At 43.1% G+C, this 15,921-nt stretch overlaps 1 protein-coding gene across 3 annotated transcripts in view; it reads right to left on the reverse strand.

The window, feature by feature from the left end:
* Positions 1–381: 381 nt before the first annotated feature.
* The window catches only part of LOC118357614 (mediator of RNA polymerase II transcription subunit 24), a 31,760-nt gene continuing 16,220 nt past the window's right edge, over positions 382–15,921 (reverse strand). For all 3 annotated transcript variants that reach the window (XM_035734910.1, XM_035734909.1, XM_035734907.1), the window contains exons 20-26: positions 13,829–14,093; positions 9,446–9,627; positions 5,180–5,273; positions 4,986–5,085; positions 1,804–1,884; positions 1,409–1,557; positions 382–819 (exon numbers count right to left, since the gene is read on the reverse strand). In XM_035734910.1, coding sequence (XP_035590803.1) covers positions 703–819; positions 1,409–1,557; positions 1,804–1,884; positions 4,986–5,085; positions 5,180–5,273; positions 9,446–9,627; positions 13,829–14,093 — 988 coding nt within the window. In that variant the 3' untranslated portion in view covers positions 382–702. The remainder of the gene's footprint in view (positions 820–1,408; positions 1,558–1,803; positions 1,885–4,985; positions 5,086–5,179; positions 5,274–9,445; positions 9,628–13,828; positions 14,094–15,921) is intronic.

The following is a 15,921-nucleotide window of genomic DNA, read 5'->3' on the forward strand; positions in this document are numbered from 1 at the left end:
TGGGATTATGGTTACTGTGGTCTTTGGCTGGGTCGTGTTCAATAGTTACCAAACGGACTGAAACAGGGAGGGATTAACTGAACTTGCCCAATAAGAAACTCGTTTAGATTTCTGTGGTAAAATGTTATGCTACGATGTGCCCTAATGAATATGGCCCTGTGTCTCAACAGTGTTAATTTCGAGAACTACATATCAATGTCATGTGATCATGACATTCACGAGCCATATTTTTTTACGACAAAATTCAAAGCCAGTCAAGGCAGGACGTCACTGTAAACAATGATACTGGTAACCTATTACTCTCACAGTGCTGAAGGTCAATTAACTTGTATTCAACTTTGTGTATAAGTGAAAATGATAGAAATCTGAAAGATATCAGCATAAATTAACATACATTTGACATGATTCTTTATTATAAAAAGACATTATGTACATTGTATCGATTGGATGCCAGGGGAGTAAAACACCGATATAGCTAACCATAGAGATCAAAATGAAAGACAAACTACATTCAAATGAATGATGGATGCAACCATGGTTTAACATTACTATTTGGTCACCAACTCAGGAGTACGCCGAAACTGGCATGTCTATGCCAGGGTGATGAAACTAAGAAGTTGGGTTCGGCCCCGAGTGACTGGTGGAATAGAATCCATGGAGAAGGCGGTGGTGGGTTGCCGTGCAGTGGACACCATTAGGGGTCTATAAGGCTGAGATGGCCTTGGCTGCCACCCTCCTCCCCAGGGGCAGAGTCAAGTCTGTGATTCCCAAGACCACCCTGGGCTTGGCCAGCGCAGGAAGTTTCACCAGCTCCGAGACCTGGGGAAGGAGACACACACACACGTGAACAGCTGTGTCATTCTCCACATTCTTCACCACCACTCTAAAACCCATCATGGCAGTAATCTAACTTGTATTACGTAAATATCTCATGCTGGAGGTCTCATGCACAATTACTATCAAAGTTGTTAATCACCAACTGCTATCACATGGATAACCCTAGCTTCCCTCTCACTACGGTCACGACCCCTCCTCTGCAGTGCAGGGGCGGTTCTTCCTGCAGGCAAAGGGTCGCTAGTGATTTGGAGTCAACTGGACTCAGGGTATTTAAACTGCTTAACGAATCACTCGTCTCTCTCTGCTCCTCCAGGTATGATCCTATTTGTTTGTTCCTTTGTAGTTTTACTTAGTTTTCACTCAGTCATATTCACACACACACACTCACGCATCCATCCATGCACTTTACATACACCTTACATTATGATACTTTCACACCTCATTCCCTTTTCTTTGTTTAAAGTGAATAGTTTTGGCTTACAATAAAGAACCTTTTTGATTGGCCTATACCGGTTGTTCGTGTCCCCTCATTTTTGCTACAGGCTATGAGCCCGCCTGTGACACGACTCACCATGGTGAAAGGCATAAACTGCAGAATGCTTCCACGGCTGCCCTGCTCCAGACACTCCACACACTCCTCCATGAAGCTCTGCACGAACTGGGTGTGTGGCCCTGCCGTCTTGGAGCCCAGGATGGATGAGATCAGCAGGAAGAGGTTGGCTTCAGAGGAAAAGAGCATGGCAGATGTAAGAGAGGTCAATTAGAGACAAGGAGACAGATTTATCAAGCATTTTTGAAATTAGACAGAAGTTAGAATTAAAATCGTAAAATGATCATTATGAGAAGCAATACAACAAAGGCACAACTGTCAATTGCTTAGTAACAGAACATGCCTTGGTAAGCCATAATGGTAAACCATGATGCCTGCGAGGTGCTAAAGGTTTAAGACAGGTGCGTGGTTCTAACCTAGGACGCGGTTGAGAGGGTCCCTCATGTTGACCGTGTGGAGCTGGGAGGCCGACAGGGAGGTGGACATGGACCGGTCACCTAACACAACCACAGGAGACAAGGTAAAGATCAAAGGTCATTATAGTGACAATCAATAGGAAAGGAGAAGGGGAAAAGGTCTTCAATAGCAAAGACAAGAGAGTAGGGGGTTATAGGCAGCCAAGGTTAAAGACCCCATAGGGAAGTTTTGTCAATACATGTCACTGCTCTGATAACTTCCTTATTCAAAGACTCTCCTTATGTCTCAAATCCATAACATCCTGCTCTACGTTGGCACTGGTCCACTTCCCTTAACTTCTTGGATATAGGGGGCGCTATTTAAATTTTTGGATGAAAAACGTTCTCGTTTTAAACAAGATATTTTGTCATGAAAAGATGCTCGACCTATGCATATAATTGACAGCTTTGGAAAGAAAACACTGATGTTTCCAAAACTGCAAGGATATTGTCTGTGAGTGCCACAGAACTGATGTTACAGAAAAAACCCAGATAAAAATAAAATCAGGAAGTGCCGCATTTTTTGAAACCGCCTCATGGCAATGACTCCTTATATGGCTGTGGAGGAGCTAGGAGTCAGCTTACCGTTTCCACATATTCCCCAAGGTGTCTGCAGGATTGTGACTTATTTGTAGGCATATCATTGGAAGATTGACCATAAGACACTACATCTACCAGGTGGTCGCTTGGTGTCCTCCGTCGCAATTATTGCGTCATCTCCAGCTGCAGTATATTTCCGTTTGCCTCGGATGAGAAACCGCCTGCCAGGAATGATTTTTCATCGAATAGAATTGTGAAAAACACCTTAAGGATGATTCTAAACAACGTTTGCCATGTTTCTGTCGATATTATGGAGCTAATTTGGAAAAAAGTTTGGCGTTGTGTTGACTGAATTTTAGTTTTTTTTTCTTAGCCAAACGTGATGAACAAAACGGAGCTATTTCTTTTACACAAATAATCTTTTTGGAAAAAATGAACATTTGCTATCTAACAGAGTCTCGTCATTGAAAACATCCGAAGTTCTTCAAAGGTAAATTATTTTATTTGAATGCTTTTCTTGTTTTTGTGAAAATGTTGTCTGCTGAATGCTAGGCTTAATGCTATGCTATGCTAGGCTATCAATACTCTTACACAAATGCTTGTGTAGCTTTGGTTAAAGCATATTTTGAAAATCTGAGATGACAGTGTTGTTAACAAAAGGCTAAGCTTGTGTTTCAATATATTTATTTCATTTGCGATTTTCATGAATAGGAAACGTTGCGTTATTGTAATGAGCTCGAGGCTATGATTACGCTCCCGGATACGGGATTGCTCGACGCTAGAGGTTAATGGATTTCAAAGGAAAGGGCCGGTGTCAGAAAAGGAGGGTGTAAAAGGGCCAGTGTCAGAAAAGGAGGGTGTAAAAGGGCCAGTGTCAGAAAAGGAGGGTGTAAAAGGACCGGTGTCAGAAAAGAAGGGTGTAAAAGGACCAGTGTCAGAAAAGGAGGGTGTAAAAGGGCCAGTGTCAGAAAAGGAGGGTGTAAAAGGGCCAGTGTCAGAAAAGGAGGGTGTAAAAGGGCCAGTGTCAGAAAAGGAGGGTGTAAAAGGGCCGGTGTCAGAAAAGGAGGGTGTAAAAGGACCGGTGTCAGAAAAGGAGGGTGTAAAAGGACCAGTGTCAGAAAAGGAGGGTGTAAAAGGACCAGTGTCAGAAAAGGAGGGTGTAAAAGGGCCAGTGTCAGAAAAGGAGGGTGTAAAAGGACCGGTGTCAGAAAAGGAGGGTGTAAAAGGACCGGTGTCAGAAAAGGAGGGTGTAAAAGGGCCGGTGTCAGAAAAGGAGGGTGTAAAAGGACCGGTGTCAGAAAAGGAGGGTGTAAAAGGACCAGTGTCAGAAAAGGAGGGTGTAAAAGGACCGGTGTCAGAAAAGGAGGGTGTAAAAGGACCAGTGTCAGAAAAGGAGGGTGTAAAAGGACCGGTGTCAGAAAAGAAGGGTGTAAAAGGACCGGTGTCAGAAAAGAAGGGTGTAAAAGGACAGGTGTCAGAAAAGAAGGGTGTAAAACGACAGGTGTCAGAAAAGAAAGGAAGAAGGACTGGGGGAGGGGAAATGGTGATACCTAGTCAGTTGTACAACTGAATGCCTTCAACTAAAATGTGTCTTCAGCATTTAACCCTCTGAATCAGAGATATGCGGGGGCTGCATTAAGCGACATCCTCGTCTTCGGCGCCCAGGGAACAGTGGGTTAACTGCCTTGCTCAGGGGTAGAACGACTGATTTTTACCTTTTCAGCTCAGGGAGTCGATCCAGCAACCTTTTGGTTATGGCCCAATGCTCTAACCACTAGGCTACCTGCCGCCCTGGTGTAGGAAACGATGGGTAAAAAGGACTGCGTCTAAGGACACTCCTTCCTATTTCAGGGAAATGGCAGAGGAAGACAAATGTCTAAATAACTGTTTTCCATCCACTACATCTCACTTCACTTAGTGTGTGTTTGCCCAAAATGTCCCTCTTCACCCCCTTTTTGCACATTGGGTTTCTACCAGACACTAATTAGTTTAATTACACGAGTGGCGTTTTTACTAATGCCCCTATCACCCTAGTGACATGAATTGTTTCAAAGTAACAAAAGCCTTGATGAACCATGAGCCATGCAAGCGTCATCTTGCTGACAAAGTGAGGTTCCGAAGACAGTATTTCATAAGTCTTACACTGCTTGGAAGGCTCAGGCACAAGCTCATTTGCCTGTCATTTGGTTGAGAGAACTTGCTATTCACGGGGGTTCAAAACCTTACTCAGTTTTAACCTTCATAGAATCTGGGTGGAGGCATTCATCCCGAGGCAATTGGGATGTCACATGAAAAGATTGTATATTCACAACGTCACAGTAAAAAGCCACGTAAAAAAAAAAATACTTGAAACTTGAGCTCTCCTGCAGTGAGCAGAATATAACAATAATACTATCAACTATTATCATTATATGCAGGGCTGCATTCAGCAGACACAACGTTGTGGAACATTTCAGACAGAAATATATGATGCTGGGAACAAACGTGTCTCTGACTAGAATAAGGAAGCATATGAGCTCTATTCATAACATTTTTACTTACAACGTTTGTCCACTGAACCTGCCGCTGCCACTTTCTTTGACACCAGAAAACAGCAAACTGACCTGGACTAGAAAGGACCACCGGCTCGTCCTCGTTGGAGCTGAGCAGACGCATGAGCTTTGAGGGCTGCGTATCGTCTAGAGGGAACAAGCTACTGTAGTCCTGGGGTCAACAAGAGGCATGTTAGACTACATTGTTGTAGTTCATTAAACACACTTTAAATAAATTGTGTTTTGATTTTTGCCTGTGTTGTTACCTCGATATCCTCCCGTTGCCTCTTGCGTTGTCGAGCTGAGGCCTGGCCTTTGTGGTGAGTGGAGAAGGAACTGAGAGCACACCATACAGACAGCCTGGAGAACAAGAGGACAAGACTGTCAACAATGGAACACTGCCAAAACCAACAGTAAAGATGCAGAGATGAGGAATATATTTGTTAAAATAAGATTCCGGAAAAGATAACCAATTTATTCAGTAATTTATTTACATATATACTGTACAGGGAAGATACATAACTAGGGCCTGCTTCACAGGCAAAGATTAAGCCTAGTCCTGGGGCCGTATCCACAAAGCATCTCAGAAAAGGTCCTAGGAATTCTGTTAAAATCTGTTTTAAGACCATAACAAAAACTCCCAGCTCAGAGTAGGTTTAATTTCAGTCAAAATTGTGGAGGTTGGAATAACACTGAAAAATCTGGATAATGCCCTTTTTAGTGTAAAAGCTGTTAGAAAAGACAGCCTGAAATTTGCGCCAGTTTGGTGGGATTAAATTGACCTGTTTTGGTGACATCACCAGGCGGTAAATTAGATAATAAGCCAATAAGAAAGAGAGTTCCAAACCTCTGCCCATAACAGTTCCCTTCCTCACTCAGACCACTCCCATACAGTCCTATCTGAAATCTTGCTTTGTGACTTTGACCATTTTCATTTAATATAATAATAATAATATATATATGCCATTTATCAGACGCTTTTATCCAAAGCGACTTACAGTCATGTGTGCATACATTCTACGTATGGGTGGTCCCGGGGATCGAACCCACTACCCTGGCGTTACAAGCGCCAAGCTCTACCAACTGAGCTACAGAAGGACCATTTAAAACAATCAATCACAGTAAGGTACTTAAAAAGGGAGTGTAGCACCCATTTCTCAATGCCAGAAACACATAATAGTAACTTAGAGCACCGCAAGAAAACATTCTCAAATTACAATCAATTGTTCTATATCATAATGATGTTCCAAAAAGTTGGGTTTGAGATTTTCCAGCTTCGGAAACAATCCAACACCCCGCCGACAGCATCACACAATGAAATAAATAATAATAAGAATATATATTATTATATTATTATTATTATAAGTATTAAAAAGCAGGATACATGTGAGAATGAGGCAGGCGAATTGGGCGTCTACTCATCAAGCATCCCAAACAGTCAGAAGCACCAGCAGAGACCCGAGCATTATCATGGCCTTCAGTGAGCATGGAAGTGAAGCGGGTAAATGAAAGAGCTAGCTTGCTATCTCTATGCTAACTTTAGCTAGCTATAGCGCATTTAGCTCATGTCTTCCTTCTAAATAACACTGATTAAAAAAACTCAAATGTAAGCATGACTGCTAACTGCTGATGCTGTCATTACTATAGATATGCTTGTACAATGAGAAAGAGTAGTTTTGACCGCGATGGAGGTCACTAGGCAGGTTTCCATTGACCCAGGTTTATTCAACCAAAGCAATGGCGCAAAAAAAACAAAAAAATCATTCCGACGTGTAATGGAATCGGCAGATATAGGAGAAATGTTCTAAAGATCGTCAAAATTTGTAGGGTGGATTTTTCTGCTGTCCGACTTTATGGGCGACAAGTGATGGTGGAAACTGTTTTTCCAAATAAATCATTATTGCCTAATCATTTTGAAGAAACGTGGGGCACGTGATATCACCGTGTAACTAGAAAGCTCCACTCCACAATTATTTCAAGAGGCCTGTCTTGCAAAATAAAAAATATTAAACTATAAAAAAACAAGGTTTCGCTGCAGGACAAGAGTTTTCCTGACTTTCAAGAATGCCTGAATTGCTTTGGTTTTGCTACTATTACTGTATAGGGCAAGTTTTGCTGTAATTCAGCCATTCTGTGGCTCAGAAGTTTTATATACAGCCCACCAAGTGTGGGCTAAACTGAAATGCCACACTTCAGCCATGGATCCGATTACGGATCTGGTGGCATTTCAGAGAAGCTTATGGTGAAAAATTGCAAGATTATGTTAATAATTTTATTGATTGTTTTATGCAACAGAATAGAGGATTCTTATAACTGTTGTGTCTCTGGGAGATAACACTGACAGGAGATTTACAATGTCTTTTGGGTGATAAAACCTAGATATCACATTCCAGAGCATGAGTTAATGTTTCTGTTCTATATGGTACCAGGGAGACATGACCCCAGAGCCAGACCTGTACAATGAAAGATAACTGAATTCTAAGTATCTGTCATACAAATCTTAACCTTGTGACCCATTCTACACATCTGTTGTTCGTCATGTAGGTTGAAAGGATACCTTTGTACTTTTGTCTCGGGGCTCTCAATGAATCACCTGAGCGTGAATCGTCAAACAGCCATCATTATCGTAGAGCACTCAATTGATGTGTTGTATTGACCTGCTTCCTTATTAACACGTGATTAAAGATTTAGTTTAAGTACAACTCTGACTTGTGATAAGTTTGTCTCTCATTTGATAATTTCTTTACGAGAAACCACAAGCTCCATAGCCATGCTTTCTTTGGAGGGGTGCATTGTATATTTTGCTCAATGGGAAAGTTTATTTTGGGATCAATGTTGTCATAGTAGCTTCTTTAACAAGAAGCAACTAACATTATCTTGCTATAGTTAGCTATCCTCTTCCACCATTTCTGAATTAATTAATGGCTATTTCTTTCTAGCTGGCGAAATGAGCTTGATTTTGTTTGTGTACTGCCATATGTCAATAACATAGCAAAGTTTGTCACTGGTATAGGCTATTAAATATGCTAAATCTAGCCAGCTAGATGGTGATAGCCGCAAGCTAAAACCGGGGAGAGAATCGACTTTGTTTCATCTGCTGCTGGCTTGCTAATGTTCACTCAAATACTTATTTCTTTTAAACTTACTTCCACATGTAATTGATTAAAATCGATTTATATTCTATAAAGATTGTTAATATGTTGTGAATATTGTAGAAAAATCCTCAGACGTTTTCCATACTAGAAAGCTAAGGGGCACTTACAGTTGACCATGTACAGTAGGCTATATGTAACAGTATAATTTTACGTCCGTCCCCTCGCCCATACCCGGGCGCGAACCAGGGACCTTCTGCACACAACGACAACAGTCACCCTCGAAGCATCGTTACCCATCGCTCCACAAAAGCCGCGGCCCTTGCAGAGCAAGGGGAATTACTACTTCAAGGTCTCAGAGAAAGTGACGTAACCGATTGAAACGCTATTTAGCGCACACCGCTAACTAAGCTAGCCGTTTCACATCCGTTACATATACAGGCAATATGTTCCTCCACTGTGAGTCAGATATTACGATCTTGCGTTCAGGGCTTTCTGGCAGTCAGTTATTTTTTAATTTATATGCGGGAGCATAAATTGTACAATTATAAACAAATACTTCAAGTTATAATATCACTGTTATATCAACACACTCGTCATTCCCGTTTAACCACTAAATCGCTTTGGCACAGTAGGCGTCAAGTCACAAATGTTGCATAAAACATTCGAAAGGTATATCATTTTCATCGAACACAATCAACGTTAACATAGGCCCTAGATACCTTCAATTGCTTAATTTATTGGAATGTCCAATTTAGGCATCTTTTTGAAATACCAAGATGTAGGTTAATTAAAGAAAATAACGTGAATATTTATTAGCATAGTGGTTATAAGTCTATATAGGCACCTCATTTGAAATTATCAAAAGCGCTGAATGTAGGTCTAGATTTATTTATCTAGGCAAGTCAGTTAAGAACAAATTATTATTTACAATGACGGCCTACCCTGGTTAAACCCGGACGATGCTGGGCCAATTATGCACCGCCCTATGGCACTCACAATCACGTCCGGATGTGATACTGCCTGGATTCGAATCAGGGACTGTAGTGACGCCTCTCGCACTAAGATGCAGTGCCTTAGACCGCTGCGCCACTCGGGAGACCCAATTTATGGATTGATCATATAGAAATATCAAAACAGTCATTCAACAACTCCAAAGCAGACTGCATGTGGCACAGGAGACACTTAACCACTGCCCTTTATCATTAATTAACAAGTTACCTGGTGGTAACACTTAAGTGGTTAGGACAGCTCATGAGGTCTAAAAAGCATGCTCAATGGGGAATCTCAATTGAAAGTGATTTTTTTGTTCAGGACTAGGCTTAAATCTGTGTTCTGGAAACTGGCCCCTACAGTCACCTATTAAGCGAGGTAGCTAGCTAGCACACGGCACAGACATCACATAGTCACCGAGAGACTACACTAGGAGGACTGTCTTACTTGGCCAAGGCCTTGCCGGGCGGGTCTGCCAGGCTGTGCCAGTGGGCTGAGTCTGTGAGCAGGTTGGGCAGGATGTGGCCCAGCAGGGTGAGAGTGATCTGCTGGGTGTCCAGGCAGAAGATGCTGTAGAGCAGTTCCACCACCCGGTTGGCCCACTCCTGGCGAGTCTCCTTCAGCAGCTCCTGAGCCACACATAGAAATTAAGAATGGATTAATACACACCCTATACCCTCCATACTCAGCTGGCGGGCTGGATCTGGACTCGGTCGGGCTTCGACCCCTGGGATCATACAAACACACATAAGACATGGAAGAATGTATATAATTGCAGGAAATAAAGTTTTAAAAAACAGCAAAACAAATCTCTGCCCATGCGAAATGTGTAGAATTGTGGGAAATTAGCTTGAAAACGGCAAAATTCTCTGCGCCAACAAGAGGGGTGTGAACAGTTTGGGGTCACATGGGTTGCGAGGTGGGGGTTTGTTATTAGGCCGATAAATTTTATTATCCATCCGGACCTTTGCCACCTAGGAAATGTGTGTGACCGGACCTTCTCAAATAGTAGTCGAGTACCCCTGCCCTATATAGTTAGAGTAAATGCTCACATACACACAACTTGAATATTCAAAAATCACTATTGAGTGGTCAGATTTTTGGGGGGAAAAAGTGCAGCTGATTTTTAAGTAAAAGTTGTCTAAATTTAAAAAAACATATCCATGTGACTTTTGTTACATGCAAGGATATACAATCACATTGCAAATTGTTTTAAAATGAAAACACATTGAAATTTAGTTATTTGAGATTGAGTAAGTGCAGCTTTAGACAACACGTGGCTTTGTTTACAATAAGGCTGCATCTTTTGGTGGTTTTAGTGTGCACCGCGTGATTGTCATTTTCTAGTTAATTTTCTCTCTCTCCTGTTGCATTTTACATGAAAAGGCAAATGTACTTTGGTAGCGCGTATTTATCCCTCTCAGGCCTGACACACAACTGTTTGCATTTTCCCCAATTCAAATAGACCGGTTATCTGACACAAATCCAAATTCAGCAAACCAATTATAGTACAGTATGAGGATACACAGAAACTGCTGCACCAATAGAAATCCCCGATCGCGCATGTATGCGATGTTATGGCCACATTAGCTAGCTAAGCTCATGCACAGAAAAACGTCATCAGGTATACCGGTCTGTCGCGCGAAACTGCGCATGTGCAGGGCATTGAATCAAGGCACCTCTTCAATATAAAGCTGTTTTTGATGAAAATGAAAACGTCTGTTACAACCTTGTGACAATGACAATTTCAGCTAATTGAGATATTGTCTCGAATCTAGGTTTTGCATTTAGGCTGAGAAAATTAACATCTAAGGAAAACGTTTCACATTCCAAACCCAGGTCTGGTCGGACGAGGATGCTTCGCATGCGTTCCCAGGAGTCTCAAAGTCGCGCCACTGGGTTTAGAAACTGTGGCCAACATTTTATTCATACGCTGTCGACTGAAATGCAACGCTATAGGCTTGCTAGCACTGGCAGCCACCCAAAAGTCATTTAGTTAACCAAAACAGGAACATAGCAAAATGAGGCAAGAACACATGGCGTACAAAACGATTATTTTCAGACAGTGCGACATGACGTTAAAAGGTTTTTTTATCATGGCGAACATCGGCTTCATCTTACACAGCAACGCTATCCCGTGCTTCTTTATTACGAGGGGACGCTCGATTTCAGAACCCTGGACAGCGGTTGATGTACACAACATTAACAGCCTTAAACTAAGCTTACAGAGAGAAAAATCCCATCTGTCCTTTAAAATCAACAAAGAAACGACTGAAACAACTTGATTTTTTAAAATCGACTTGAAATCAGTAAGTAAAATCACAACCAAGACATCTTAAAATCAAATCAATAAACACAAACCTATCGTCAATGCACAATGCAGTTGAATCTGGGAAAATGTAGTCTGCCTATACATTTCATTTAGCAAAAATGTACCATTTAGTTTTCCACAGGCATTATTGACGCTTATGATGAGAGCTAAGTTCCTAGAGAGAATCTACTCAAACGGTCTCCTGATCACTACCCATTCACCATGGGAAATATGTATTCTCTCTCGCCCAGCTATCAGAAGGCGGCTGGAGATGGGCCCGCAATGTTGGACAACGACAACAGTTCAGAACAGCAGGAACGCCAAAGACAAGAACCTGAAGCATCGCTCGCTCATCAACATAAAGCGAAAGAAGGGCTCCAAGAAGGCACAGCCTAACGGGAACAACCAGAACAATGTGACCCACCTCAACAATGAGAACCTTGGGAAGTCCAAGTCCCGCACCAATCTGTACACACACAACCAGGACCAGAACACCCCAGACCTGGGACAGGAGCTCTGACAATGCCTCCTAGCCGGACAAGAACACCCCCCTGACACACCCAAGAGGGTGATGGTCCAGGCCTTCACCGGCAAGCTGCTGCGCTTCCTGTTCCTAACGACATAGGGCTCTGGCTGCAGAGCATGGACCGCTTCCTTCTCCATCACGATTGGGGGAATCAGAGCATCCTCACCCCCAGCCAACGTGGTGTTTGTCTACATGCTTTGCCGCAAGGTGGTCTTCGCCGAGGCAGCCACCGAGCACCAGCTGGAGGCCATGGTGATCATCTGCCTCTATCTGACCTGCTCCTACAAGACCTCCCCACTCAGACCCTTCCTGGTGGAGAGGTCCAGGGATATCTTCTGGGAGCGCTGCCTGTCCGTCATCAACCTATCGAGTGCCAACATGCTCGAGATGAGCACGGACCTGCATTATTTCTTTCAGCTGAAGAACAAGAGCCAGAAAGAAGATGAGCTGCTTACTCAACGTTAGCTCATCTGATGTTGTAACGTTAGCTACCGTTAACATTAGCTGTCTGACTATTAGCCAGCTAATTTTCACACCATAAACTCAATTATTTAAATCAGTTAAGTTGGCAAATGTTGCTCAACATTTCTCTGGCTAGCTAATGGAGAATTCGATCCAGCTAGCAAGATACTTAACAATGCTAACAATACTTGTTCCACCACACTTTCTCCCTCACCTCGAACTTTACAAATGCCAGTTTTCAGTTACAGCTTATGAAGTACACCTCATCACCTTGTCAACCCCGTCTCCGTGGTCAGGCTTCTCACCTAACGTTACCTCTTTAACTAGCAAGCTGTCTCTTCAGTTGCGTGCTGATGCTGTAACTAGCAAGCAGTCTCCTCAGTTGCGTGCTGATGCTGTAACTAGCAAGCCGTCTCCTCAGTTGCGTGCTGATGCTGTAACTAGCAAGCCGTCTCCTCAGTTGCGTGCTGATGCTGTAACTAGCAAGCCGTCTCCTCAGTTGCGTGCTGATGCTGTAACTAGCAAGCCGTCTCCTCAGTTGCGTGCTGATGCTGTAACTAGCAAGCCGTCTCTTCAGTTGCGTGCTGATGCTGTAACTAGCAAGCCGTCTCTTCAGTTGCGTGCTGATGCTGTAACTAGCAAGCCGTCTCTTCAGTTGCGTGCTGATGCTGTAACTAGCAAGCCGTCTCCTCAGTTGCGTGCTGATGCTGTAACTAGCAAGCTGTCTCTTCTCAGTTGCGTGCTGATGCTGTAACTAGCAAGCTGTCTCTTCTCAGTTGCGTGCTGATGCTGTAACTAGCAAGCTGTCTATTCTCAGTTGCGTGCTGATGCTGTAACTAGCAAGCTGTCTTCTCAGTTGCGTGCTGATGCTGTAACTAGCAAGCTGTCTCTTCTCAGTTGCGTGCTGATGCTGTAACTAGCAAGCTGTCTCTTCTCAGTTGCGTGCTGATGCTGTAACTAGCAAGCTGTCTCTTCAGTTGTGTGCTGTGCTGCATTCTGTTATTTGAATGATTGGCTGAACCTTGGATACAGCCAGTATTACTCCCAATGTGCATCACTACACTTACAGCCAGTAGTGATCCAAAGCCCCCCCCCTAAACGTCTCATCGGATCTACATGAATCACGTATGTCACCTATTTTGGATTCAAAACGGCAAATTTTGCAGAAAGGTGACTAGTTTGCATCCCTGTTCTTTCCATTTGATATGTAAATTAAGTGCATCTGCATTAGTCAAAACTAGTTTAGCTATGCTTGATAATAGGCTATTTGATTACCAGGGAATTACTTTATACCTTTGTCAAAGTAGAAAAAAAGATGTCTAATTCATATTGTGCTATAAGACATATAAGCATAACAATGTTTAACTAGTGCTTCATCTTTGATAAATCTTGTAGGCGTGAAAACGCATCAAAAGAAATCGTAGCCCATTGTCACCTTGCAAGGTTTCCAAAAGACCAAAGTACAGTAACTCCACTGTTGTACAGGTCAACCGCCCTTTTACCCGCACCCCATCTCATAACATTCACTAACCTTGACCAGGTTGTTGGTGAACCAGAACACCCCTCCTGTGTGCAGCAGGCTCTCAAAGAGGTGTAGCGCGCCGCTGTCAACCCAGCCCTTCCACAGCACCGAGCGGAATTGCTTGCGGAGGGCCTCATGGATGGGCTCCTTGGCCGAGAGCAGGTTGCGGTAGGGGATGGGCTCCTGGCCCTCCATGGGCGGCCGCAGGGCCAGGCCTGTCTGCTGGAACACATCAGCACACATGTTCTCCAGGATGGAACTCATGATCACCACCCTGGGGGAGGGAGGGAGAGATGAAGGGTTAAATGAGCTTGTGTGATTTTCAGTCTGGTTGCTATACATTGGTGGTGAATTATGAGAGTTGCCTGGTTATAATGTGAAATGGGTTGAACACTAAGGTGATACAAATCATTCAATCCGTTCCCGTCATCATCGGCTGACCCCCTTTTAAAACGTCAGTGTTAGCTAGAATTTGTCTGGTTGATTAGACATCTGCTCAGTGGCTAAATAATCAGGCTAATTCTTTGGTTGTTCAAAAACATTGTCCAGTGGCAGTGCATGTGTAGAGTGAGCTGTGTGCGTGTCAGGCCTCGGTTCAAATACTATTTCAAATATATCAATTACTTTCACATACTTTTCAAAGTATTGTGATGTTATATTTGAAAAGACAAGTAGTTGAATATGGGAATGCATTTGGAAACACACGTGGACAGTACTGGCATGTATTTGAAAATACTCAAATGCACTCCCATATATTTAACAAAGGTTTTGAAAATAGTATTTGAAATAAGTATTTGAAAATACTTTCAAATAGTAGGCTATTTATAGGACATTTGAAAATACATCCAATAGAAGTGGTTGATTCAGGCCACATAAGATAGTATTTAAATAAAAAAAATAGTATTTAAATAACAAATAATAAAATACATGTACAGTGGCTTTGGAAAGTATTCAGACCCCTCGACTTTTACACATTTTGTTACGTTACAGCCTTATTCTAAAATTGATTCAATTGTCCCCCCCCCCCCTTAACAATCTACACACAACAGCCCTTAATGATAAAGCAAGACAACTTTAGAAATGTTTGCAAATTTATTAAAAAGAAAGTACTCAGACCCTTTACTAAGTACTTTGTTGAAGCACCGTTGGCAGTGATTACAGCCTCGAGTCTTCTTGGGTATGACTCTACAAGCTTGGCACACCTGTATTTGGGGAGTTTCTCCCATTCTTTTCTGCAGATCTTCTCAAGCTCTGTCAGGTTGGATGGGGAGCGTTGCTGCACAGCTGTTTTCAGGTCTCTCCAGATATGTTCAATCGGGTTCAAGTTCGGGCTCTGGCTGGGCCACTCAAAGACATGGTCCCGAAGCCACTCCTGCATTGTCTTGGCTGTGTGCTTAGGGTCATTGTCCTGTTGGAAGATGAACCTTCACCCCAGTCTGAGGTCCTGAGTGCTCTGGAGCAGGTTTTCATCAAGGATCTCTCTGTACTTTGCTCTGTTCATCTTTCCCTCGATCCTGACTAGTCTCCCAGTCCCTGCCGCTGAAAACATACCCACAGCATGATGCTGCTGCCACCACCATGATTAACCCTTTGGGATGATGCTAGGTTCTCTCCAGACGTGACGCTTGTCATTCAGGCCAGAGTTCAATCTTGGTTTCATCAGACCAGAGAAGCTTGTTTCTCATGGTCAGTCTTTAGGTGAATTTTGACAAACTCCAAGCGGGCTGTCATGCACCTTTTTATGAGGATTGGCTTCCATCTGGCTACTCTACCATAAAGGCATGATAGTTGGAGTGTTGCAGAGATGGTCCTTCTGGAAGGTTCTCCCAACTCCACAGAGGAACTCTAGAACTCTGTCAGAGTGACCATCCCTGACCAAGGCCATCCTACCCCAATTGCTCAATTTTGCCGGGAGGCCAGCTCTAGGAAGAGTCTTGGTGGTGATGGAGACCACTGTGTCCTTGGGGACCTTCAATGCTCCAGAAATGTTCTGGTACCCTTCCCCAGATCTGTGCCTCGACACAATCCTGTCTCGGAGCTCTACGGACAATTCCTTCGACCTCGTGGCTTGGTTTTTGATCTGACATGCACTGTCAACTGCA

The sequence above is a fragment of the Oncorhynchus keta genome, chromosome 24 (genome assembly GCF_023373465.1).
Source record: "Oncorhynchus keta strain PuntledgeMale-10-30-2019 chromosome 24, Oket_V2, whole genome shotgun sequence".
NCBI classification, from domain to species: domain Eukaryota; kingdom Metazoa; phylum Chordata; class Actinopteri; order Salmoniformes; family Salmonidae; genus Oncorhynchus; species Oncorhynchus keta.